This window comes from Chinchilla lanigera, unplaced genomic scaffold, assembly GCF_000276665.1.
Source record: "Chinchilla lanigera isolate Chin_1 unplaced genomic scaffold, ChiLan1.0 scaffold00029, whole genome shotgun sequence".
Taxonomy (NCBI): Eukaryota; Metazoa; Chordata; class Mammalia; order Rodentia; family Chinchillidae; genus Chinchilla; species Chinchilla lanigera.
In genome coordinates this window covers 1,922,403-1,947,967 of record NW_004955430.1, presented here as the reverse complement: position 1 = coordinate 1,947,967, position 25,565 = coordinate 1,922,403, and the positions used below count along the sequence as shown (strand labels likewise).

The window sequence follows — 25,565 nt, the reverse complement described above, 5'->3', positions numbered from 1 at the left end:
CTTTTGCCGCTGAGCTAAATCCCCAGCCCCAAGACCCTGTCTTAAAAAAATAAAATAAAATAAAACTGAAGTTTATCCTTCAATTTTGAATGCTATTCCTTTCAATAACAAATATACTTCATGAAAACCAAATTTAAAAGTAATCAATTAGCTAATTAGGCTTAAACACAAAGGCTTAAAAGAATACAAGATTGTTCACTGACTTCTAGTAAGAAAACAAAAACCTATGAAGACGTTAAGTGTATTGCTACCTTCATTTTTATTTAAATATAGTGATCTTTTAAGAGAATAAACAACAAAAAACTGTATCACAAATATTCTACATGAATGTAAACATGCATGTCTACTTCATAATTATGCAAAATGAACTTTAGGCACAAGATTTTAAATATCATTAAATGAGACAATGAACTCAAGACAGAAATAACAGAAGCAAATAAAACATACATTTCATAATGCTTCAATTGGTCTTATCTTCCAATCTATTGGTTAAGGCCTGAGTTTCAGAAATCCTACATTCCTTGCCAAATGGGAATATCCAGTTTGGCTGTAGCTAATATATATATATCCACATAACAGACAAATAATTCTCTTTCAAAATAATGTAATAAATACATCACTCACACACACTCACACACACACACACACACACACACACTCTCTCTCTCTCTCTCTCTCTCTCTCTCTCTCCTTCTCCTACTCTTTTTCTCTTTCTCTCTTCTGGTGAACCACCCTCTGAAATAGGGAAATAAGGATTTCAAGTTTTCCTACCACTGAAGCACACCATACATAGGAAAAAAAAAAAAGATTCTGCTACAGAAATGAGTGGCATTACTATAAATCTGTTTCATTTATGTTTCCCCAACATGTTTTACTAAGGCTTGCCATGGCTCCTCAGACGTCAGATCTAGTCTGGCCTAAATGCCTCACAGTGCTGAGACACTGTGTAAAAACAATCTAACAGTCTAGTTAGAAACTTCAGCACAGAAATACTCAGCTTTGTCCAAACGCCTGGAATGTTTTTTCTATGCCTAACCCCTGTACTTCACTGGTTAGTTTTCTCTGTCTCCTCCCCGAAAGGCTATAAGCACATGGAGGTCTAGTCCTGTGATGATAGTTCCTGTTATTAAGGAGCTCATACCAGCCAGAGCTCAAGTAAGAAAAGGGTCAGCTTGTACTCACAGGGCACTTCACGTGGGTCAAAACAGGAAGAGACCATGGAGACGGAAACTACAGAACCCTGGACTGGGGCCTGGAGTGGTGACAGGGGAGCAGGACAGACAGCAAAGGCATGGACACAGGAAGAAACAGTCCAGTTTAGCTGGCACGAAGATACCTGTGAAGTCATCTGTCAGGCCACATTCTTGATTCCCAAAAAGAAAAAAATCCTTTACTCTGCGGGAAGACAGAACCACGAAGGCTTTACGTAGAAAACAAAAACCAGAGCTGTGCTAGAGAATAACCTGGGCAGGACGGATGACAAGGGAGAGAGTCTGACGCTCAGAAAGCGTGATTCACCACGCCTAGTGCCACATACAAGTATTTCCTATAGAAGCAAACATCTCAATAGGCCAAAAACCACAGTTCCATCATAAATTCCACATAAATCAAGCCTTGGGGATTGTGGGTAAATAGGTATTTTAGTTCAAGTTCCTGGAACCTGCTTCAATTTGAGCAAGTTAAGAGCAGTGAAATAATTCCCACAACCAGCAACAATTCAAATCTCCAATCGTGACCTTAACCTTCCCTGAGCTATCATTACCACGGAATTATAAAAGAATTATCAATCAATTCATTATAAATAAGTTCCTACCTGCCACTGAATCCCCTGAGCCCTCAGGATGGGCGAAGACCCCACCACAAGAACTAGCACGTGCCCACCGCCTACACGGGCAGCGCTGCGGGCTGCTGCGAGGCAGCGGCTCCTCCTCCCAGTGCAGCTCACTGGAGTCACTACGTGGATGCCGCAGCTCTCCCCACGGCCCCCATCGTGGACCGTCCATTTCCTGTGGGTCCGGACTGTTTTCCTCCACTAGCTGGGGAGAGGCCGTCTGAGTGGAGGAATGGGAGGCAGGAAAATCATTATTAATGTCTCGATGCCCACAGAACCAAAGTAGATAAGAATTTCCTGGGACACATTCATTCAAACTAGAGAAATAGGCTGTTCCACACTAATCATGGGACAGGTCACCGCACAGCCCCTCGGTGTGGGACATTCACTAGTGATCAGTTCCCAACACCATCAGATTCATTTGGAAACTGCGCACTGCAGAAGGCAATCTTGTGACTTTCTTCTAGTTTTATATAAAAATTCAAACTAGTCTAGGAGTCAGGCACAGTGGTACAAAATCATAAGCAGAAAGATCTGATCAAAGAATGTGCTCATTCCGTGCTGCAGAACTCAGAACTCCTATCGAGATTTTGGTTTTTGGAAATTTACTGCTGGCTCATTTGTTCAGAGAGGGTTCCTTCACACTCCTCTCTCCCACTCCTGCCCCGTTCCCGTCCTGCTAAAACTCACTACACGAAGGACACCTAGGATGGGTCCACGTGGAACTAAAAGCCTCAACCGAACTGAGTCCCATGCATCAGCACAGTGGCCGCTGGCTCAATCTGCTCACTCACTCAGCCTAAAGCATTTGGGGACTGTTGGGATCTGAATTCTAGCTGGAAGTACCTAGAGCTTTTGTCTTTTTGAATCCAGTAAAAACGTTAATGTACACTATAAATTCCATGTATAGAAAATCTCTGATTCTTGTAAGTGAAGTTCGGGGGAGGGAAGATGGACTGGGTACAGAACACCGGTGGTAAACCAGCCATGTGCCTCCCTTTCCTGTAAATAGGAGGCTGAGCCAGAGCATCCTCAGTGTGCAGCCCCGGCTGACGCTCCAGGACTCCACTGAGTCCACCTCTACCCAGGTTTGTCAGGCTGGATCAGAAAACTTCCTTACCACTTTATGTCGGCAATTCCAAGTGGCTGTAACACACCTCTGTGATGCAGCTTGAGGCCTCCCTCTTCCTCTTTACCCCTCAAAGAATGTTTCACCTCGCTGGGGCAGACCGTTTGGCCAAACTGGTGGCTACTGAGATTTAAAACTGAACCGCTGACCTGGTGGAGACCTGGCCTTTGAATAACCTAGCCCAGGGCACACTTGTCTGTTTTTCATTAAAAATGTTAACCACATAGAAATATAACTCTGTTAGTCCTTCTATAGATACACTTAAACTTTGCGATAGATTATTCAAAAATTACATAAGAAAATCACCCATCACCACTAAGTTAAAGACGAATATCAGAGAGTTCCAAAGCCTCGAACTCCTTATAGGCATTGATCCACAGCATTTTCCTTGTGGCAAGGGACTCCATGAGAAAGTAGCCTGGTCTTGTAGCATATTTCTGCACCAGGAAGTAGATTTTGAAAGAGCGGGTGCTAATCATCACTGTCACTGCCAGACTCACTCAACTGCAAGTCATTTCCTATTAAAAGAAAACAATCCAATCAAAAGCACAGAATTTAAAAATGACTTCCTCATTTAGGTTGACTGATTTGGCTATCACACGACAGCAAAACCTTGCCAATTCAACTTAATTACAGTGAAATCAATTTGGCTCACTGAAAAAACTGGTGCAGTAAAGATTTTAAAGAAATACTATTTTTGCTATTTCATAAGCACCACAATATTGCTTATTAGGATAGAATGAGGAAGGAGTAGGTGAAACAACTTTCAAACGTGTTAATAAATAGTAAGAAAATACTTATAAATAACAAAAAATCATCTGGAAGAATTATTTACCTTAAGTTGCTTTATCAAAGCTAAGAAAACACTAAGTAAGGCTTCCCATTAAGGAAGCTGAATGCTACTTACACCAATGTATCCCAAACCAATATCCCACTGGTATACCTCTGGTCCAAGACAATCATATTATTTTAAACCTCCACTCTGACCTAATTGGCTTTATAAAGCCCCTATTCTTTTTTGGTACACAGAATTTTTAATTTAGGGACATTCCAAGTTAATATAGGTCCTGAGGCCTTCTAACTTCTTGGCTGTGTAAGGCCAGATTTTCTTCATGTACATCCACTTATGCTGAAGACAGGCACTTCTGGCAATGTTTTGAGATGCTTCCGGCTGACGGGGTTGAGCGGTGGTGCTGGCATCTAGTGGACAGAGGTCAGGGACTCTCACACATTCTATAATGCACAGCACAGCCCCACAATGAAGACTAACCTGGCCAAACATACCCACAGGGCTGACGGTCAGATTACCTAGCCACTAGATAGCCCACTACTAGGCTGGTTAACTAGGCTAGTTTCCCTACCATAGTTGCCAGACCTTCCAACCTCCACAGAGGAAGCAACAACAGGGAGAACATTCATCACACCAGTGAGACAAAAGCATCATCGGTCCTCTCTCCAGCTCCAAAACTAAAACACTTCTGTTCTGATTCTCCTGTTTACTTTAGATCAGCTGCAGTAAAAACCACCCAAAATTCCTTCTTTCCCCTCTTGCCAGAGGTTAGCAGGTCTCCAGAAAGAGGCAGTGCACTCTTTTTCATAGAAGACCTAGAGGAAGGAACAGTGTGGTGGCTGGTAGCTCCCCCTTAAACTTGGTAAATACAAAAACAAAGAGCCCACCCATTTCTGTTTCAGCATTTTCAAGAATTCACAAAACCCAGTTTGTGCCAGTGGGGAGTGGAAAAGATAAAGAACAGATTTTCAACTTTGTGCACCCCTTTTTGCTATTTGGTAACACACGCCTTTCTGCTCCGGATCATCTTTGCCAAGAGCCTTTCCTTACCTTAAATGCCTTCGGGTTTACAGAGTTTGGCGTAAGAGAAGCAGAAGCTGCTCCACAGCCCTTACTCAGCTGTTGCAGCGAAAGCACACTTACTGAGGGTGTTCATGAGCTGGTTGCTTCCTTGCGGCCGGCTGGTTCCATTGGCAATGGCAGGCCTGCTGTTGTAGGGCTGCTGGTGTGATGGCTGTGGAGGAGAGGCCGGGCCGTTGTCCTCCCCTCCACTGCTGGAGCTGTCGTCATCACTTCCTGAGGAGCTCTCAGAGTCAGAGGAGCTGCTCCCACTGCTGCTGCTCATCTGCTCGATAATGTCGACCTCAGCCCTCAGCTCTGGAATGACATGAGTGTGACATGGTCATCTCAGCGAGCATTCTCGAGGCGCAGCGAAGGCGCTGCTATACACAATACATTGGCAAAACCTATAGACGTAAGGAATCGTTACAACGAACTCCTCCTCCTCGATTCCTTAAAAAGCTCACAAATAAAAATTACCAAAACCAAAACCAACAAACAAAAGTCTTAACTTGTTTCCAGAGAGACAATGAAAACATTAAATTCCCCCAAAATAAACAGCAGGCTGTTTCAGAATAACGACTGCTCTGTAGGAGAAACAAACTCAGTCTATTACTGATCTACTTTTCAAAAGACGGTGAGTTATGGGATAAGATCCCAGTAAGAGATGAAGAGTATTACGCTAAAAGGAATAGGAAAATATTTGAGTTAGCAATTAGAGAGGTCGAAAATGCTTACTTTGGATCTATAACAACAGTGAGACCCAGCCAGAGAAGGCAATGAGTTTTCTAAGCCACTCTGGAGAAAAAAAGGACAGACAGGCCCTGAGATCCCTTCCCGTTCTCACGGAGGCTTGCAGGAAGAACCACGGCAAGTGAAAAAAAAAAAAGGTAGACCATCATTCCTCTTCTCCGCTCTTAGACTTATCTGACTAATGAACATGTCTGTCAAATATTGCATTTTTCATAGAATTAAAGTATGGGAGAGAAGGCATGTTTTACCTAGCCATTTTGATGTTACAGGGTACATCAAGAAAGATGTCACACTTTCCTAACCAAATACACCACATGGCCCTAAACAGTGATGGTTCCTTTAACCGTAACTGGCAACAACTAACCATGCACATGTAATTCCTGTTTGACTGCAGTGGAAATTTTCACAACATTGTAGTATCAATGAGGAAAAACTGAAACAAGAGCTGTAACTACTATGTACAGTACAAAAAGAGATTATTTGTGAAAAGGCAGCATTTTTATAGAGTAGAAAAGGCAAACTTCCCAAGAACAATTCTTTATTTTTCCCTATCTTCTCCTAGTATGAATTTAATTTTGTTTAATGAAACTTATAAATATGAACTATGACACTTACTCTCATAATTTTTAATAGTCTGGAGGACCAAAATGATCCATTGTGTGGGAGAGAAAGTCAAGGTAAGCTTGTCACCAAGCAAAAGTTCTATGTCCTTCTAGGCCTAAATTCATTTTTACTGGTCTAGTGGCCACCTTCATGCTTACACACGTTGCGTCAGCATAAAGCATTTGGTCACATTTTTTTTTGGTCTTTTTGAGACAGGGTCTGGCTATGCAGTTCAGGCTGGCCTTGAGCTCACTTTGTAGCCCAGGCTGGCCTTGAACTCGCAATGATCCTCCTCCCTCAGCCTCCCCAGTGCTGGGATTACAGGCCTGGGCCACCACACTCGGCTTGGTCACACTATTTTAAATGCCTCCCGTTATGGTTGATACATTGTGTCAACTTAAAGTCTAGAAACTTAACTAAGTAACTGAGCTGTTCTGCATCCTGGGGTGAAAAGCACAAGCCTTTCCTGCTGTAGGATGTGGTTCATTGTGTCAATCTGAGAAGTTTAGAAGGTTAACTGTGACTCAGCAGGGAGCCAGGGTCCTTACTTTGTATTCATCCTGAGCCTGTGCAAGAGGAGGGCATGGAAACTGTGCGGGTGCTACACCCGCCCTGGGAAGCAGGGTAGCCTCCTTACAATATAAGAGAGGAGAAGAGGCTTGTTTGCTCCCCTTGTGCTCTTGCTGCTTTTGCTATCTTCTGCCACTTAAAGGGTTGCCCCTGTGCCATGCCACCTTGCACAGCAGCCCGCTGATTATGGACTGAAACCTCCACAAACCATGAGCTAAATAAACCTTCCCTTCCTTAACTTTGGGTGTCGGGTATTTTGTCCCAACTACGAGAGAAAAGTAACCAAGACAGCCCCTTAACTCAGATACTTTATCAGCATAGAGCTCAGACACTGTCCCATTCGGTTTTCACCCCTAACATCTGCAACCCTTTCCTTCTCCAAAACCATGTGGAGCTTTAGATGGCTGTGCCTCTGAGAATGTTGGCAAGGCAGCCACAATTCAAGCCACTGTTCCTGGATTCACCCTTGGCAAATGTGATAGGTGACAGAATTCCCCACGCTCACTAGCTCTGGAAAAGGAAGCTTTCAGGGAAAAAATGTTCTTTTTGCAGGATTGGGAACTGAATGCAGAGCCTTCCACATGCCAACAAAGCGCTCTACCACTAAGCGACATCCCCAGCTCCTTTTATTTTAAGGTAGTCTTGCTAAATTGCGCAGGCTGGCCTTGAACTTGTATTTCTCCTGCCTCAGCCTTCTAAATAGCCAGGGTCACAGGCATACAGTGGTAGTCAATGTCCAGGATGTCATGTTAAAACAGCAGCTTTGTGATCCCTAAAAGAACATTCACACTCTATTTCTATATTATAGCTATCGTGGCTCCAGAAAATGGTCTCTACCTCTTTTGATGTCATCCAGCTGAGGTTCCGGCGAGGGGTTATCCTTCAAGGGAGAAGTTTTGGGTCCAGCTGGAGGCTTTGTTGGAGCTCTGAAGGGCATAGGTGGTGGAGGCGGAGGTGGAGGAGGCTGTGACGGCTGCGGGGGACGAGTAGGCTGCTGTTCCATTCGGGCCTGGATCTTACTGCTCCCCTCAGCTCTGAGATGAGACAGACATTAAAGCAGATGGGTGAAAACAGTGGTTCTCAAATTTGTCCAGGTAACTAAGCATCGAGACGTCTCTGCAGAACCCCATACCTTTTCCAGACCACTGCAAACTACCAGTATTTATGATTTTATCTGAGTACTACTTACTGAACATCTACGTGATTACTGCATTTCAATCCTGCGCTGTGAATCAGTAATACTGAGGTAAGTAAAATGGCATTACTACCTGCAAGAAGCTTACATTTTATATCAAGGAGATAATACAGGCCAGGCACGGTGGCTCAAGCCTGTAATCCCAACACTCAGGAGGCTGAGGCAGGAGGATTATCATGAGTTCCAGGACAGTCTGGGCTATATAGTGAGCTCAAGGCCAGGCTGAACTACATGGCAAGATCCTGTCTCAAAAACAAACAAACAAACCCACAAAACAAAAAACTCACAACAACAACAAAAAGGAAACAATACAAGTGTAGGACTGTTATTATTAGAATTCACTTTACTAACAGAACATATGACTATTTCACTTGCATGCAACATAAGGTTATAATCAAGAGTATACAAGTTTGTGAACCAGCTAGCTCCTGAAAATGGCCAGCTCACAAATATTTGTTCACTGCTTGTTCACTGTGTCACAGAGTCCGACACCAAACAGAAAATTCTATCCATTTTTAAGGGAACTGGTCTAGTGCTACCTTTTTCTTCTTTCTCTCCCTCCTTTCCTTATCTTTCTTGTTCAGTACTAGGAATTGAGTCTAGGACCTTGTGCATGCTAGGCAAATGCTCTGCCACTGAGCTGTATATCTCCAGCCCTCCTTTTAAATGTTTTTTGTTGTTGTTGTTGTTGTTTTTTTTTTTTTGAGACAGGGTCTTGCTCAGCTGCTCAGCTGCCTAAGCTAACCTTGAACTTGTGATCTTCCTACCTCAAGCCCCGCAAAGAGCTGGGATTACAGGTCTGTGCCACTAGGCTAGCTTCAGTGCTTCTTAAAACTTAGCACAGCACGAATCACCTGGAGGCCTCTGCAGATTCTGAGCTGGTAGGTCTTGAGATTCTGCATGTCTAACAAGTATCCCAGTGACCCAATCCGCCAGTCCCCGGATCACAGGGAACAGAAAGTAATAGATCACCACTATCAGATATCCAAAGAGTAACAGTAGCATCTGGTTCACTATTAGGGAAAGATACAAATATACAGAGCAGCACAATAGGAGAAAAGGCTCCATGATACACTGCCTATGGCAGTAGGGTTTAGTTAAGTCATAACACCTCCGTAATTTTTAGTCTCATCTGTTCTTTGTTTTGTTTTCTAGGATAACAGCATCTTTCTAGAAGTTTCTCATGACTCGATAAGATAATGTACATAAAGACATAGAGTATATGGCAAAGTGCCTAATATACAACCTCTCAATAAATGGCAACAGTTGGATTTTTTTGTAGAATGAGTGAATAAAGAAAAATGGCTTGAGGAAACACAAACAGAAAAGCATCAGATTCTAACACTTCTTTTAAAACTCAATTACTGCCCGGTGTGGTGGCGCATGTCTGCCTGTAATCCCAGCACTCGGGAGGCTGAGGCAGGAGCATGGTTGTGAGTTTGAGACCGGCCTGGGCTACAAAGTGAGCTCAAGGCCAGCCTGAACTGCATAGCAAGACTCTGTCTAAAATGACCAAAAATAAAAAATAAAAAAAAAAACCAACCCTCAATTACTGTATTTATAATTACTGTATTACAATGTAACCAATAGAACCACTTAGTTACTTCCATTAGATAGGGAATGCCTGTTGAATGAAATATTGAAGAAAGTTCACCATCTAAGAAAGTGGGCAGTTTTATTTTGGTATTATCAAGTGTATCCTGTTAAGAAAGTAATGTTTTACCCTAATAAAGTTATTCAATAATTCTTTTGTACTTCTAAGTCTATATAAACATAAAGCTTAACCTTTAAATGGTACTATATTAACAACAAGATATCAACAATACACTGTATCGACATCTGTACTACATCAACAATCATGAGACCGACTCCGTTGGCTTAATTAATAAAGTAACTTGCTTTTCCCAATGACTTCCATGTTTTAGATCTTAAAAGCATTATTTTTTTTTATTACATTTGAGGAAAAAACTTTTTTTTTGTCTTTTTGAAACAGGGTCTCGCATTGCAGTTCAGGCTGGCCTTGAGCTCACTTTGTAGCCCAGGCTGGCCTCAAACTCACAATGATCCTCCTGCCTCAGCCTCCCAAGTGCTGGAATTACAGGCGTGTGCCACCACGCCCGGCGAAAAAAATTTTAATGATGTCTGAGAAAATATAAGTGGAGCTGTTACCACTATCAATATAACACTAGGAACCAGTAGCTATTTACATTCTTATAAAACTGGAACAGGTAATACAAAGGTATAGAAACAGCATATAAATCCTTATCTGGTTGTTCACCTACCTGGTTTTCTTGACCTGAATGCTGCTACTGAGTTTTTCCAGTACATATTCACCAGTGTCATGGTTAATAATAAGCACACAGTCTTTCTGATAAGGCCGTTTGTTCCCCTTGAACACAGTCATTGGTGGTGTGGATCCCTGTGTGCCACAAAAGTATAAGATGATCAAACTAAACACTCCAGTTATGAATATCAATATCAAAACTGATGCTACAAATGACTCTACCTCATCAAATCTTTTATCAGAGCTACTCAAAAGGAACAGAAAAAAAGGATTTCTTTTTTTTTTTTTCTGTCTTTTTGAGACAGGGTCTCACTATGCAGTTTAGGCAGGACTTGAGCTCACTTTGTAGCCCATGCTAGCCTCGAACTCGCAAGGATCCTCCTGCCTCGGCCTCCCAAGTGCTGGGATTACAGCCTTTTGCCACCACACCCAGCCGGATTTCTACCTTAAATCGTTCCGCTTTCCCAGACAAAACAAAAGAGAAATAATAATGTAGCAAGAATCTGTGACTGCAGCTGGTTGCAGGTAATCAAGAAAAATAGTGTAACAATTTTTAGTTACTGTACATGTTTCAAGAAATTGGGAAATATTACAAAGAACAGCAGAAGTGTGAAGTGAGAAAAACTACTACATGTACCACACTGAGTAGAGGTAGCACTATGTACAGTAAAGCTAGTGAGTAACCTCTGTATTTCTCGGTAATTGCAAGGCACAGGGCTTCCCGCTCACGTCAGTAACACAGCATTCTTCAAGAGCAGGTTATTATTCTGGGTAGCTGAGAGTAAGTATACGATGCTCCTGATACTCACGCATCTAAGTCCTGCAACAGCAAGTCACCCTCAAGCCCAAGGACAACATCTGTAAGCCAGCCATCCGGCCTTGTACCATCCGCCCCTGGTCTGTGCTTCAGAGCACACTCCTCTCGGATTCTCAAGCTCATCCCTGCCTCAGGGCTTTCACAAAGCTTCTGCCTGCTACATCTTCACTGAATTTCTAAATTACTCAAATGTCAGATAATCTCAAAGATTACCACCTTTAAGGGGATCCTTCCTTGATTTTCTAGAATAAGTGCTATGTTTTCTGATATTTATATAAATTCCAGACTACAAGCTCCACCAGGGCAAGAAATGTGCTTATTGTGTTCAAAGTTGTATTCTTAGTGTTCAGTAATGGCCAGTACACAGTAGTCATTCAATTAAAAATTTGTCAATGTAGGATTTAATGCCTTGTTTAGAATCAAAAACTGCCTGGCTCTTTGCTTCCTTATTTATGCAGGAAAAATCTAGAGCTGGAAGATACCTTAGAGACCATTTAACTAACTCCATTTTACATCTGGGAAACTAATGTCCAAAGGGAGATGATGCAACCTGCCACAGGCAACAGGTAATAAAATAGGATGGATGGACAAATAATTTTTCTTAAGCACACACATTTCCAGGTCTCTCTGTCCAGAAATTTTTCATATTATCAGCACCTAAAAGGAACTATGTTCCAGGACAGAGCTGTGAAACACCATGACATATGTTCACTAAGAGCTCGAGTGACTCTTCGGGCTTTGTGCTCAGGGCGATGTCCTGAGCAGGGTTGCACAAAAGTCTGTCAAGTGCTCAATATAATTCTTGATCCCTAAATTAGCTGAATGCTCCAAACCTCTAGCTCCTTCCCAAGACTATCAACCTGCTCATAACTCCTTAGCAGATATCAACATGTCACTCTTACTCTTGCCTGCCTTTTGACTGCCCCATGCTCAAGAGCTATTACGGTTATATGTCAGCAGAGTTACTTGAGACAAAAGCTGTGCATACCTAACTGAGGGCCTAGGTGTCCAGTCAGGAATCTTGACTACTATATAGCACATAGGGGGAAAGAGGATTGGGAAAAATTAAACAATCATTTTAAACAAGTGTCTTCGTAACAAACTCCACCCTACTCCATCCTGCCAAATTTCTCTTTCATTTATGTTGGCACTTTAGAAATCTAAATATTTTTCAACAGGGGAGATTCAAATTGCAGTAACATAAACTATGAGGATTCATTGTGGTCCAGTTTTAAAACCAACAACAATGGAATAAACTTACAGGGATATGTGGCAGCGTAATTGTGACTTCATCTCCTTTGCCAACCTGAAGCTCTCCTTCACAGGAAGTATCTATAGAAGCGGGCTTAAAATCATCTGTAAGCAAAGAAAAAGAAGATTTTCCACCAGTTACATTAGAATAAGGGCTTCCTAGGCATTTCGTTCAAGAATTAAAAGTGTTTGTTATTCACAAAACTGGAATAACGAAACGGAAAACAAAAATGATTTAGAATTCTTAAAAAACTATTTCATTATAAATCAAAATATACCGTACACAGGTACACATTTCCTATGATGAATATGATCTTTATGCATATCTAAATTGTGCCAATAAACCTAATTTAAATTTTTTTTTAAAAAACCCATTTCATTATGGAAAACTTCACATACCCAAAAGTAGACACAGTACAATGAACTCCAAGGTATCTTCATTCAGTTTCAATAACTACTAAGGGACACCTACACATACATACAGTACTTTTCCACCAACCTCCATTGGAAAATTTGGAAGGGCTAGAATTTGCACATTTTATAAAGCAAAGATATCCCTTCTCCCAAAGGACAGATGAAATTCATGCTTCATCATCCATAATAAGATGTTTTATTAGGGTTGTGAGGATCAAAAACAGTAGAACATATAAGAAAGTTTTGATTGTAAAACCCTCTATGACACATGAAAGGCCATAGCATCATAAAAGCTGATTTGGCACAGAACCTGTCCAAATTAGAATTTACCACACCCAAGTTCCACAGTATAGACAAAGATACTTCTGCAGAGGTTCAGACCAGACAGCTGAACTGTATCCCCAAAGGTTCTCCTGCTAGTGCTTATGAACTGCAGTTACACAACACCAATAACCATCTTCACATAAGCACAACTTGCTTCAACTGCAGGCCAGGTACATAGGTGACCGATCTCATTTAAATTCCACACTGCCCTTCACTGAAGGAAAATATCAGCTCAGTAAAGTCGGGAAAAGATGGTCTGCCAATATTCAGTCTTTCAAAGAGCTGGGTCTGCTGTCAGAAGGAAGCCCAGAAATGCGTAACAAGTGACCACACAAAGATGGAAGGAACTTCATGATCGAACCCACCCTCCTCTTATGCGCTGAGTCACATCTATTAGCTCCTCTGACAAAACAAGTCCTAACCAGTGTTAGTGCTACAGGAAACCCGAAGCTTGTGAATCACTGCGGGATGCGCTGTCAACCAAATCCTGAGTGCCCAATCTTTACCCAAAACACGGAGTGGAAGCAGCCCTTCTCCACGAAGTCTATAATCACGTAGGGAAAGGTCCAGCACAATGACTCTCCCGATATTCCTTATGTCTGCTCTTGTTTCCAAACATAGTCCGTGCTGTAGTGTACGCCTAGCTCACAAATTTTAATTTTATTTTTCGTCTACAAGGGATCTTAGGGCCGGGGATATAGCTCAGAGGCACAACGCCTGCCTGGCATGCGCAAGGTCGTGAGTTCGATTCCCGGTACCAGAAAAAAACAAAAACAAAAACAAAACCTACAAGGGACCTAGTCCAGAAGTCCGGGTAGTAAAGGTGACCTCAAAAGACATCAGTGTGAAATGAGGCACGGAAAAGAAGGGAAAGGCTTTGATGAGGCGCAAAAGGGCGTCATTTCCTTGGCCGCAGATGGGATACGCACAAGAGTAGAGTGGCCAGAACCAAAGCAGAGAAGGAAAGAAGGCGGAGGAAAGGATGGAGTAAGGAGACGAGGCTCACAGCAACCGGGGAGAATCCAGTAAAAGTGGAGGGCCCTGATGGGATCACAGAACAGCGGGGAGAGGGGAAGGGAGACCGAGGCAGACCTGGACCGCGATGAAAGAGGGAAGGCTGGCTCAAGAGCTCGGCGGCGGCATAAGTGAGGAAGGAGCCGAAGCCCTTGGGCACGTTTAGGACTGTAAGGTAGGAGAAGAGCTGGGACAAAAGGCTTGGTCTGGGAGGAGCGATCTCAGAAAAATGAAGAAGAAACAAACCGAGGCTCCAGAGGATCGGGGGTAGCCCAGAAGGGAACGGACGTTAGCAGGGAGTTCCCACGCTCCGGGCGCCGGGGGAGGGAAGGAAGGAAGCAGCGGGGCCGGCCGGGGCGGCCGCAGGGCAGCGTGGCGCGCGCCGACTCACAGCGAATGGTGTGGAAGGAGGCCCGCGGCCGCTTCTCGAAGCTCTCTCCCAGGCGCAGGCAGTGCTCCTCACGGTCCAGCAGTGGGTTCGCCGTCCCGTTCATGGCCCCGGATCAGCGCTCTCCCCTCGCCGCCGCAGCCTCAGTTTCTCGCACAGGCGTCCGGTACGCAGCGCAGCGACAGCCCGGCCGGCGCCCACCGGGGGCCCGGAAACAAATCTCCTCCTCGTCGGGGTCGGGGAGACGCCAAAGAAGCAAGGCCGCAGGACTTCCGGCGTGGGGCGGGACTTCCGGGCTTTATCGGAAGTAGCTGGAGAGGTCCTGCGGCGTGCGAAAGCCGCCCGGACGCAGCGGCCACTGTTCAGATTGCGGGTTTCTCCGCTGGCTGCCCGGTTGCCCTTCCCAGGGCCTGGCCTGGCTGAGCGGTGAGTGCGCACTGCCCTGCCGTGCGGGTGAGGCGAGAGCTGATGACGGTGAGCCCAGAGCGTGGCGACGAGGTTGGCGCGGGGCTGACGGCTGGCATGGCCGCCCTCCGGGGCCCCGGCGACCGGCGCAGCCGGCTTTATCCCGAGCGTCCCGAAGGAGGTGGCTCCCAGGACCGCAGCCGCGAGTCTCTGGGTCGCTTCCTTCGGGCCGTGGTGGCCTTTGCGAGGGCCTCCGTCCCCAGAAAGGGACGCCTCCTTCCGGTTCGTGCGTCAGCCTCCTGTGAGTGCGATCCGAGACTCAGGCCACCCAGACTTAGCGCCATCTCTTCGGAAAAAAGCGGTGTCCGGCCCTATGGACGCCGTGACCCCACTTCTGTCTGGCAGCTGACTCCCCGCTCCCAGCTCGGGCAGCTGTTGTGTTGTTTTTTAAATCGCTCTTTGCACGGGCACCGAAATGGAGTATTTTTGTCCCAGGGTTTCTCAGCTCTGGTTTGTTTTGTCTTGTTTTTCCAAACGGAACCGATTTATTGCAATAGTTGACCACTTCCGGTTTTGTGCCAGAGTTCAATGCAGGAGGCAGACGCGGCCTCTGAATGTGAGCTCTTTGGGAGTAGGGACTGGGTCTTCGTCTGTGTGACGTTTCTGCCTACAGCGTATAGCAGGAAGTGTCTGTATGGTATCTCATGTCTCGTGAATTGAACTCAGCATCTGAAAGAACTGTTCCAGAACAACTAAGCCAGTGTCTGAAGAAGCTATTCTAGAACCGCCCCTTCTGTGTTCTAAAGAACTGTTCCTAGAGCCACTAACCAGAATCTTATTCTTTGTTCCTGCAAGGCGCCGTGTGACGCTGAGGTTTGAAAACTACCTGAAAAAAAAAAAAAGCATCTGAGAGAAAACTCTGGTGCTCAGTATCAGCATGGATTTCTCAACTTATGGGAAGGTGGAGAATCATCAGCAATGTTAAATGTATTAGCAGCCCCCTGTGAGATGGCTTCCTTGCAAAGGAAAGGATTGCAGGCAAGGGTTCTCACCTCTGAAGAAAAAGAGAAACTGAAGAGTGACCAAGCTTTGGTGTCTGATTTTAAACAGCAAAAACTGGAAAATGAGGCTCAGAAGAACTGGGACCTTTTCTACAAAAGAAATAGCACCAATTTTTTCAAAAATAGACACTGGACCACCAGAGAGTTTGAGGAGCTAAAATCGTGTAGGGAGGTAAGCTGGTATTTCACCTTACCCTGAGCTGTTCTTCATTTCAAATGTATGGAAGTGGGGCTGGGGCTATATAGCTCAGTGGCACAGCACCTGCTTGGCAAGCGCCAGGTTGTGAGTATCCTGGTACCAAAAAAAAAAAAAAATGTATAGAAGAGAGATGTTATATTGCATTCCTGTACAGAATACGAAGTAGAGCATTTATGAAGCCTATCAAAATATTTTGTACCTTTGGAGACAAATACACTGTTCAAGTAGTTTTAGCAATTTCTGGATTAATACAAAGGAGAGACTTTAGTGGTTGTTTTCTATTTTTTAAAGCTAAGCTGAAAGTTGTGAACAGTAAATATTCATACTCTGAACGTCAGTGACATATTGAAATAATGATAGTTAATGTTACGGAAAGGAGCTGAAGAGCTTGGAGTTGAACAGCTGACCGCAGATTGTGCAGGTGCGAGGAGGCAGCCAGGTCTTCATGTTCTCCGTAGCAGTTTTCCCTGTCCGGCCTGTGGCCTGATTTCCTGAACCCTGGAAGAAGCGTTGAATGCCATGGCCAAGGATTCCAGCGGTCTTGTACAGTTCAGGAGGAAGCAGTCTGATGTGTACACTGAGCACATGGCATCTTGGTGGTGGCCGTGGAAGATTTTGTTTTCATGTTAGGAAAGAAAAATGCACCAGGTAGTTAAATAAGAAATGGTGTGTGAAACTTCACAGCGCAGTGCCTTGGCCTCCTGCAGTTGGGTATCAAAGTGTGTGTGTGTGTGTGTGTGTGTGTGTGTGTGTGTCTGTATGTGAATGTGAATAAAAGGGGACCACAGCTTGTATTAAATGTGTAATGTGTAAGTACCATGGCAAATAATAAGCCCTTAATAGTAGGGAAAGGAGAGAAATGGGTTGCATTCTAGTGCATATTTCTAATAAATGAGTTTATTATATTCTAATTATTCCAGTTTTGAAGCCATACTATACATTGTGGCAGATCTTCCAAATCTTGCTGGCTTTCTAATAAAAAAAACTTCATTATATAATAAGATAGTTAGTGTTAATGAACTATTTATCTGGGCCGTTTCCTATGAACTTTACACGTGCTCTCTCATTTAAGCTTTGTAGGAATTCTATGACTTGTGTTAGTATTGTCCTCATTTGCAGGTGAAACTGAAGGCCAAAGCTGTTTAAATGATTTGCCCAAGAATAGGATTCAGGGGCAGAGGAGAGTTGGGATTTGTGCACAGGTTTGCTCCAGAGTCTCTTCAGTTAAGCAGTATACTAGGTTTTTCCTCCACACCAAGCCATCCAGTGTCAGGTGATGATCAGTGAAGTACTAGTATTGACTTTTGCTTGTGAATTCTCTTACTGTCTGTTCTGCTGGGTCAGAGATTTTGTCTCTTACATTCTGGATATTTTCATTATGCATGTGTAATTACTATAATTTGGGGTTTTCTTTCCTCAGTTTGAAGGTCAAAAATTGACTATTCTTGAAGCTGGCTGTGGAGTTGGGAACTGTTTATTCCCGCTTTTAGAGGAAGATTTGAATATCTTTGCCTATGCCTGTGATTTTTCTCCAAGAGCAGTCGAATATGTTAAGGTTGGTGCACCATCTATGTATGTATATTGCTATTTTCTTAGATTTGTTCAACCTAGCCTCTCTCCCCATTTTCCTGATTCCAGTCCTCTCCCTGCAGCTAATCAGCTAAAATCACTGCAAGTGTAATTTTCCTTTTACAGACATACCCAACACAGCTTTAATCAAGGAATGTAGGAAAAAACATAGCAAGACCTAAATATTTTAAACTTTTTGTTTATAGAATTGTCTTTACTGAACTCTTAGACATCAAGACTCACTCCTAAATACATACACCTGTATACATCTCCCCCTAAAGTAAGGCCTTTTTGTATACAACCATAATTAGTTTATCATACCTAATAAACATAACTGTAATCCTCTAATACCCTCTTAGCACCCATTCCAGATTCAGATTTTCCCAAGTAGGTCCCGATGTCTTTTCAGCTGTTTTTAATCCAACTAAGGACTACCTCTTACACGTCTGTTATGTCATTTAAATCTTTTTAGCTTAAAATACTTGTGTCCTGTCCCTTACCTTTTTACACCACTGACATTGAATTTCAGAGAGTTCAAATCTACTTTGTATATTAAAGTCCCACATTCTAAGTTGGCCTGATTGTTTCTTTGTGCTATTATTTAATTTGTCCCTCTATTTCTGTATTTCTTATAAATTAAAAGTTAGACAAATATTTTATGGCAAGTAATATTTTGATAGGTGATGTATCTTGCTTGTTGGTATCTTGTCAGGAGGCAATAATGCCTGGTGATCTCACTAAAGTGATACTAGTTTTAATCACTGGATTAAGGTGATTAAATCAGCAGCCGTCTGATTCTTCCATTGTAAAAATATTTACTTTTGCCATTAATAGGTTTGTGGAGGACACCTTGGCAACACGTCAATATCTAATTCCCCATCAACTTTTCAGACTTTTTTAAACATAGTAATATCATATTTAGTGTAACTTGATTTGTCTGCTCTATATTACATCTTGCAGTCTTTCATGTTAGTGCATGTAGATTACCACATATTTAACATGTTACAATATTCCATAGTATGTCCTACCTCATTTAATAGTACTCCTATGGATATTCATTTATATCATTTTTAGTTTTTTGCTCTTACAAATGGGATTAGTGTGAACCACATAATCCACATACTTCCCAAAATATTTAGTGTATACATATTTATTGTGTACATATTTCTCTCTAATGAATATAATGGAAGAAGTAGAAATTCCTTGGAAGAAGAGCATACACATTTAAATTTTAGTAAATAATGTCGTTTCCTTCTCAAAAGATTATATCAATTTATAATTTCTCCAGTGTCTCCATATTTTGTTTTTTGCTTATTAATAAAGAAGTTAAAGGTCCTCTAGTATGTAAATACACATATTTTTCTTCTGCCTTTATGAGTTTCTTTACATATGTTTATTGACAGTGTAGTATGTGCCAGTTACTATTCTGAGCACTTGGTTTAAACTGTAAACAAGAAACCAGACTGTGCTTTAAGCTGGGTGTGGTGGGGCGCCCCTGTAATCCCAGCACTCAGGAGGCTGAGGCAGGGGATTGCCACAAGTTCAAGGCCAGCCTGAAATATACTGCGAGACCTGTGGGGAAAGGTCTGTGATTACTAATGGATTGATAACTGGTGGTCGGCTTATGATCCCCAGCTGAACTGAGTGAACGAGGTGCAGGGTGTGGGAGGCTTGCCTGAGGATTGTTATCATCGGCTAAGAGGCAGAATTGGAAAGGGATAATGAATTTCTCCTTTTGGTTTTAGTCACGTTCTTTGTTCTAATAAAAGGTGATTAAGATGAGTGATCAGGGCCACCGCAGTTTGAGAGACTAAGCCCCCTGATCCCAGATTTTTAGCTCTCTTGTTTTCCTTGTCTCTTTTACCTTTTCTTATTCATCTATGGGTACCTTGTTCGCGGGACCTGTCATTATAGTTAATACCAACAGAGACCCTGTCTCTGAAAACCAGAAAAAGAAAATTCCCCTCTATGTGGAGTATCTATTGAATTGTCTGTTCAGAACTTTTGCACATTTTTCTATTGATTTGTCATTTTGTTTTTATTCTTAGAATGTACTCGGAAGAGCCTGCTATATATATTGCACACATTTCTTCCACTTCTTTCACTTTTTTATGGTGGTTCTTTTCTCACACAGAATTTCAATTATGTCAGATTTATAAATCTTTTTCTTTTAAGGTACTAAAGCTTTATGCTTAGTTTAGTTCTTAACTCCTAGAATTTAGACATACTTACCAATTTTTTATAAGTTTGTTATATTTTTTAATCTGGAAAAAATTAGTTATTAGTTCTTCAGATAATTTCTAATTCTCTTGTTCTCTCTTCTCTCTCTGGTATTCCATTTACACGTATAGTATACCATTTACTGTTATCCCACAGTTCCTAAATGTTATTTGTGGTTTCTTCCTCTTAAGGTTTTTTTCTTTAAAAGCATTTTCAATTTGTTTAATATCTGTGATCCTCTTATCAAGTTCACTGCATCTTTTCTAGATACAGGTGTTCCTATTGATGAACTCATCAGCAGCATTATTTCTGTTACCATGTTTTGGGTGTTCGGCATTTAAATCTGATATAGTATAATACAGTTTCCATCCATAAAATTACCCGGTCGTGCATGTTGTATCTTTTCCTTTAGTGTCTTTGTGTTATTTAAGTGCCCAAACTGTACGTTCTGTTGTCTTTGTCATATTTGAGTCTGGTTCTTTGATAGCTTGCTTTCTTCAGACTTGCATGCCTTTTACTTTTTTGTTGCCGTACAACATGTTAAGGGCTGTAATAGCTTGAGGTAATACGGATTTGCAGTCACCTAGTCAGGAGTTAGGCTGTGTTAGAAATTCTTGCTATGCGAGGTTTTGCTGTTGTGGGCCACAGAGCACGCTCCTCTGGTGGCTTTTTTCCTCTCACTCTGGCTTTGGTTCTTCCCTTTGTACTCTCCTGTCTCTCACAGCCTAGTTACAACTCACAGTTATTACTGCTGGTGACTTGTGGAGTGTAGGAGTAGGTATTACTAGTGTTTTGTGTTGTGTGGTACTGGGGATTTAGCCCCTGCTCTTGCACTGAGGTATATCCCAGCCCTTTTTATTTTGAGACAAAGTCTTGCTACGTTACCCAGCCAGGGCTTGAGTTCTTAGTCCTCCTGCTTTAGCCTCCCAGAGTGCCGGGATTACAGATGTGTGCCCCAGCACTCAGCGCTCCTCCATTTTTGAACTGTGGAGTGGGCCTGTGTGTCAAGGATGTGGCCTTCACAAGTGTTTCTACTTCTGTGAGACTAGACCTTTTCTTGCCCATCCCTCCCAGATGCAGGACCTATTTACCACCCCTTCCCCACCCCCACTGTGATCCCGAAGCTATTCTCCCTGCAGATTGACAAGGTTTGGGCTGAGTAGTTTTCCTGCCTGAAGCTGTAGTGATATCCACCAGTGACCTTAGGCTACAGCCATCAGTTGACCTTTCCACTGCAGATTCAGCCTTTTCCTCCTTAAAGGGTAGGATAACAGCTAGGACCGGAAAGAGCACTGTTTTCTCTCTGAGAACCTGGAAGTTTTCTTCTGGAAACAGCTTCCGAGGACTGGGAACAGCCCTATGATTTCACACTCTGCTACTCATTCTTGGTCTCTAGCAACTGGTCGGATTTCTACTTTTATCTTTTCAGTCTGCAGGCTGCGGCCTCAGTAAGGAGTGCTTGGGTCTTATGTCTCCCTGAAGGCATTTGTCTTTTTTCAAATTTGGGGATGGTAGATTCTGTAATCTGTTTTTTTGTGAGTTTACCAAAAGTCATTATTTTGCTACCTTTCCAGGTATTTTCTTACAAGAATGAGAGCTATATTTTTCCACATCTGTTCCTTTCTGAGCCAAAACTGGAAGTCTGTCAGTGTATCTGGGTAGCCAGTGGTCAGAACACAGTAAATTATGTGACTTGTCTCCCTTATTGCCTGCCTTGTTACTAATTTTCCTTTGTCTTTGAGTCATATAAAATACTAAATTCATATACACACAGGTGTATTCTGTCTCAAAGTGAACTCTTTGTCATAACCCTCAAACCACATTGTTTTATTACTATATTTTGTGTCTTACTTACGTGTAACACTCACAGGTTAAGGGAGGAAAGGTTTATTTAGCTCACAGTTTGTAGAGTTTCAGCCCATAATCTGCTGGCTCCAAGGCAGGGTGGCGCATGGCAGCAGAAAACAGCAAAAGCAACAAGTGCAAGATAAGCCTTTTTCTTTCTGTCCTTTCTGTTGTATCCAGTCTACTTGGATTAGGGCAGTACTAATCCCATCAGTGCACTGATTCAGCAATCACCCACCCTTAATCCCAGCACACTCTAGATTCAGCCACCTCCAAAAGAATCCTATGACCGCATGAGGCTTTGGGGGGAGCGTCGAGACACAAACCATAACAAACAGTATCTCCTTCATTGTTCTTCATGTTAAAAATTGATTCTTGCTTCTAGATAAATTGGATTTACCTTGTCAAGTTTCTATAAATCTATTGAAATTCAGTTGAGATTTCACTGGATCTGTACTTGGAGCCTTAAGTAGAACTGACATCTTTTTGATACTGAATTTTCCTGACTAGTAACTTTTTAATATTTACTCAGGTCCTCAGTTACATGAAAGAAAAGTTGAATAATTTTCTTCATGATAGTCTTATATATGAGTTACAACCAGTATGTATTAGAAACACAGGTTTATTTAGCTTACTGCATCAAGAGAAAATCTATCCCAGAAAAAACTATGGGAGCTTCCCATTTAGGGGATTTGAAAGGGCTTCTCATAAGGTTTAGGTTTGTAGGGGACCATTCAAAGGAGGATTCAGAGGACTGAGGCCAGCTTTATACTCAGTTAAAAGTTATTTGCTAAAAATGATATTTTATATGTGAATGATTCATTGTTCTGCTTTACCTAGTAACAAGTGATCATTTCTGTTTAGCACTGCACAAGGGGAAATAGGCTTTCCTTTCAATGTTATATGTTTCTATATATGTTAGTACGATTCTTAAGTTTTGTTTTTGTTTTTTCCCGCTAGCAAAATCCACTGTATAATACAGAGAGATGCAAAGTATTCCAGTGTGATCTCACTAAAGATGACCTTGTGGATCACGTGCCACGAGAGTCTGTTGATGCTGTCATGTTGATATTTGTGCTGTCAGCTGTTCACCCTGAAAAGATGCGCCTCGTCTTACAAAACATTTACAAGGTTAGTAATTTGGGGCCGTGCTTAAGAGGTGCTCATCCTGATCCCCTTGCTGACTTTCCTTCGGAGTCTTAGGTACTGGCCACAGAGTCTCCATTCTCACTAAGCAGCCTGTGCAGTCAGCTAAGGGTTTTTTTGCATAACACATCCACTATAACTGGGTTTTTGCAGTGCCTTGATTGCTGGGCACAGCTTCGCCAACCTGCAAGCAAGGATGATGTTGTGAGAATCTGTGTAGTCATACTTGTAAGGTGGGGTTATCATTTAGTAGTCAAGAACACAGTCTGGAGTGAGAGCATGTGAGTGCAAAACCTGGCATCACCATTTAGACAAGTACTTTTACCTCTTCAAGCCTTAGGTTCCTTACCTATAAAAAGTACAATGCCTAGAACGTGATCCAGTATGGGTTTTATTGATATTTAGATCCTGCCACATTGGTTTGACTTTAACTGGACAAAAAGAAGAAAAGGGATCAGGGAAGAGAGATTAGGATCACCTGATTTGGAGGTCTAGACAAGGGCAAAGGGTTATTAAAGATGAGGAACTAGAGAGAACTGAAGAGATGGAGGAGGGAGGATAAAGAGTGACTTGACTAACATTGAGAGGGGATTGAAAATACAGAGGATTGCCGGGCGTGGTGGCACATGCCTGTAATCCCAGCACTCAGGAGGCTGAGGCAGGAGGATTGTTGCAAGTTTGAGGCCAGCCTGGGCTACAAAGTGAGCTCAAGGTCAGCCTGAACTGCATAGCGAGACTCTGTCTCAAAAAGACCAAAAAAAAAAAAAAACAAAAAAAAGAGTGAGAGAGAATACAGAAGCCTTCTGTTTCTTAGTGTTGAGAAGGTTTAGGACTTTACCATGGTGGGTAAGATAGAGTTTAGATAGGGTGGAGAACAAGATCTTTAGAAGAGAGAAGATCAAATTTTTAAGAGACCAGCATATTTGGAAATACTGAAATTGAAGTAAAAAATGAAATAGCATTCAGAATAGGACAGTAAACCACAAGATACATTCCTCAAAGAATGGAGGAAGTGACACTAGAACTGATAAATGACAGTAACAGTAAGGAGTAGTAGGTAATATAATTTGATGACAAGAGATTCAGGGAGAAGGAGTTTAGAGAGAAGAAAGGTGAATGCATGGGAAGTAGTAAGGATATCAGCCCCATCACTAGGCCCAGTGGCACAGGATGATGAAAACACAGCCTGACTTGAGAGGTTGAAGGGAGAAATGTCCTCAGGAGACAGTTTTTTGTGAGGCTAAGAATATGAAGGGAACATTCAGAAAGAGTGGTGGATATTTACTGACTGATTTCACTAACGAGGAGTTTCAGGTATTCAGGAAGAGTTGGAGATAGGGATACAGTAAGACAAGTATCTGGAACGTTACCGGTGATCATGCATCACTTGACAGAATGTAATTTTGTCATTGTACAAACATGGTGAAGTACGTGCACACAAACCTATCACATGCTGTAGAGCCCACCACATATGTAGGCTGTATGTTACAGCCTATTACTTCTTGGGTCATGACAACACAATATGATAACATGATAACAAGATTAAATCAAGAACAAGAGAAACAGGATGCATTCAGGAGACGCAGTGAGCACAAGATACATAAGTATACTGGTTCACAGTCAGCTTTTTTTAATAAGTAGGAGTACACTCTGCAATTAGAAGAAAATACAGCTCATAATGTGCAATGGTTTGGACATGGTTTGAATTTTTGCCTCAGGAGTTTATCCTTTGGAAGCTGGGCCGCCAGTGTGGCAATGTGAGAAGCAGTAGAACTTGGAGAGTACAGTATATGACAGCGATGGCAAGTGAGACCAAGTGCCAAACTGCAGCCCAAAATCCACTTACTCATTGCAGAGTGCCAACACTGCAGTTAAACCTGAATATTGAGGTTTTAGTTTCGAAGTAACAGTTCATACAACTTGTGACATCATCACAGAGGGCAGGGCTCTGTGTGGCTGCTGGTGGCCCATGGCCCATAGGTTCACCACCACAGGTACAAGAGGTCCTTAGGCCACTGGAGGCTGCTCTTGGAAGAGATTAAAAGTTTTCTTATTGAAACTCTGTTTACTTCTTGTGAAAGACGTATAAATCCAGTCCATGCTCTTGCTCTGTTTTCTTGTCTTGCTGTGTGATCCCTCTCTCACGCGTAGCTCCTAGGAGCCATCATGATGCCTTCACCAGAGCTGATGCTGGTGCCATGCTCTTGAACCTATCAAACTGACTTAAAACTTTCTAAAAAAGATTTCTAACCTCAGGTATTTTATTCTAATAATGAAAAGCAGACTAATACATGTACTAAATACATAAACTAGTGCCACAGTCATTCATTATCATTAAGCGTCATGTACTGTGCATAATCATGCTGTATTTTTATACAGCTGGCAGTGCAGTAGGTTTGTTTAGATCAGCGCCAGCACAAACAGTACAATGTGTTACGGTGTTATAATAAGTATGATGTCATCAGGTGATCAACTCCATTATAGTTTGACACTACTGTAATATATGCAGACGATTGCTCACAAAAACAACACTACAGGACACTTGACTGTACTTCTATTTAGCATTATACTGCAGGTACTAGTCAGCTCAAAAATGCAAGATTTAGATAAAGAGGGGCTGGGGATTAAGCTCAGCTGCACAGCGCCTGCCTGGCAAGTGCGAGGTCATGAGTTCAATTTCCGGTACTGGAAAAAAAAA

The 25,565-nt window shown here is 42.4% G+C and overlaps 2 protein-coding genes across 5 annotated transcripts in view; one reads left to right on the top strand and one right to left on the bottom strand.

Annotated features, from left to right (window-relative positions):
* Positions 1-1,067: 1,067 nt before the first annotated feature.
* Positions 1,068-14,678, bottom strand: Eaf1 (ELL associated factor 1). The gene is made up of 6 exons (XM_005387303.2): positions 14,426-14,678; positions 12,293-12,387; positions 10,213-10,349; positions 7,573-7,769; positions 4,894-5,127; positions 1,068-3,478 (listed from the first exon to the last, which is right to left on the bottom strand). The coding sequence occupies exons 1-6, from the start codon at positions 14,526-14,528 to the stop codon at positions 3,432-3,434; spliced, it is 813 nt and encodes a 270-aa protein (XP_005387360.1). The 5' UTR covers positions 14,529-14,678; the 3' UTR covers positions 1,068-3,431.
* A 40-nt stretch (positions 14,679-14,718) lies between these two features.
* The window catches only part of Mettl6 (methyltransferase like 6), a 22,693-nt gene continuing 11,846 nt past the window's right edge, over positions 14,719-25,565 (top strand). Inside the window, exons 1-4 of one of the 4 annotated variants that reach the window (XM_013515679.1) lie at positions 14,719-14,848; positions 15,683-16,060; positions 17,508-17,642; positions 22,682-22,852. In XM_013515679.1, coding sequence (XP_013371133.1) covers positions 15,806-16,060; positions 17,508-17,642; positions 22,682-22,852 — 561 coding nt within the window. In that variant the 5' untranslated portion in view covers positions 14,719-14,848; positions 15,683-15,805. Of the gene's footprint in view, positions 14,897-15,682; positions 16,061-17,507; positions 17,643-22,681; positions 22,853-25,565 lie in introns of all 4 variants that reach the window. The other 3 variants (XM_013515680.1, XM_005387304.2, XM_005387305.2) reach the window with 3 other exon arrangements.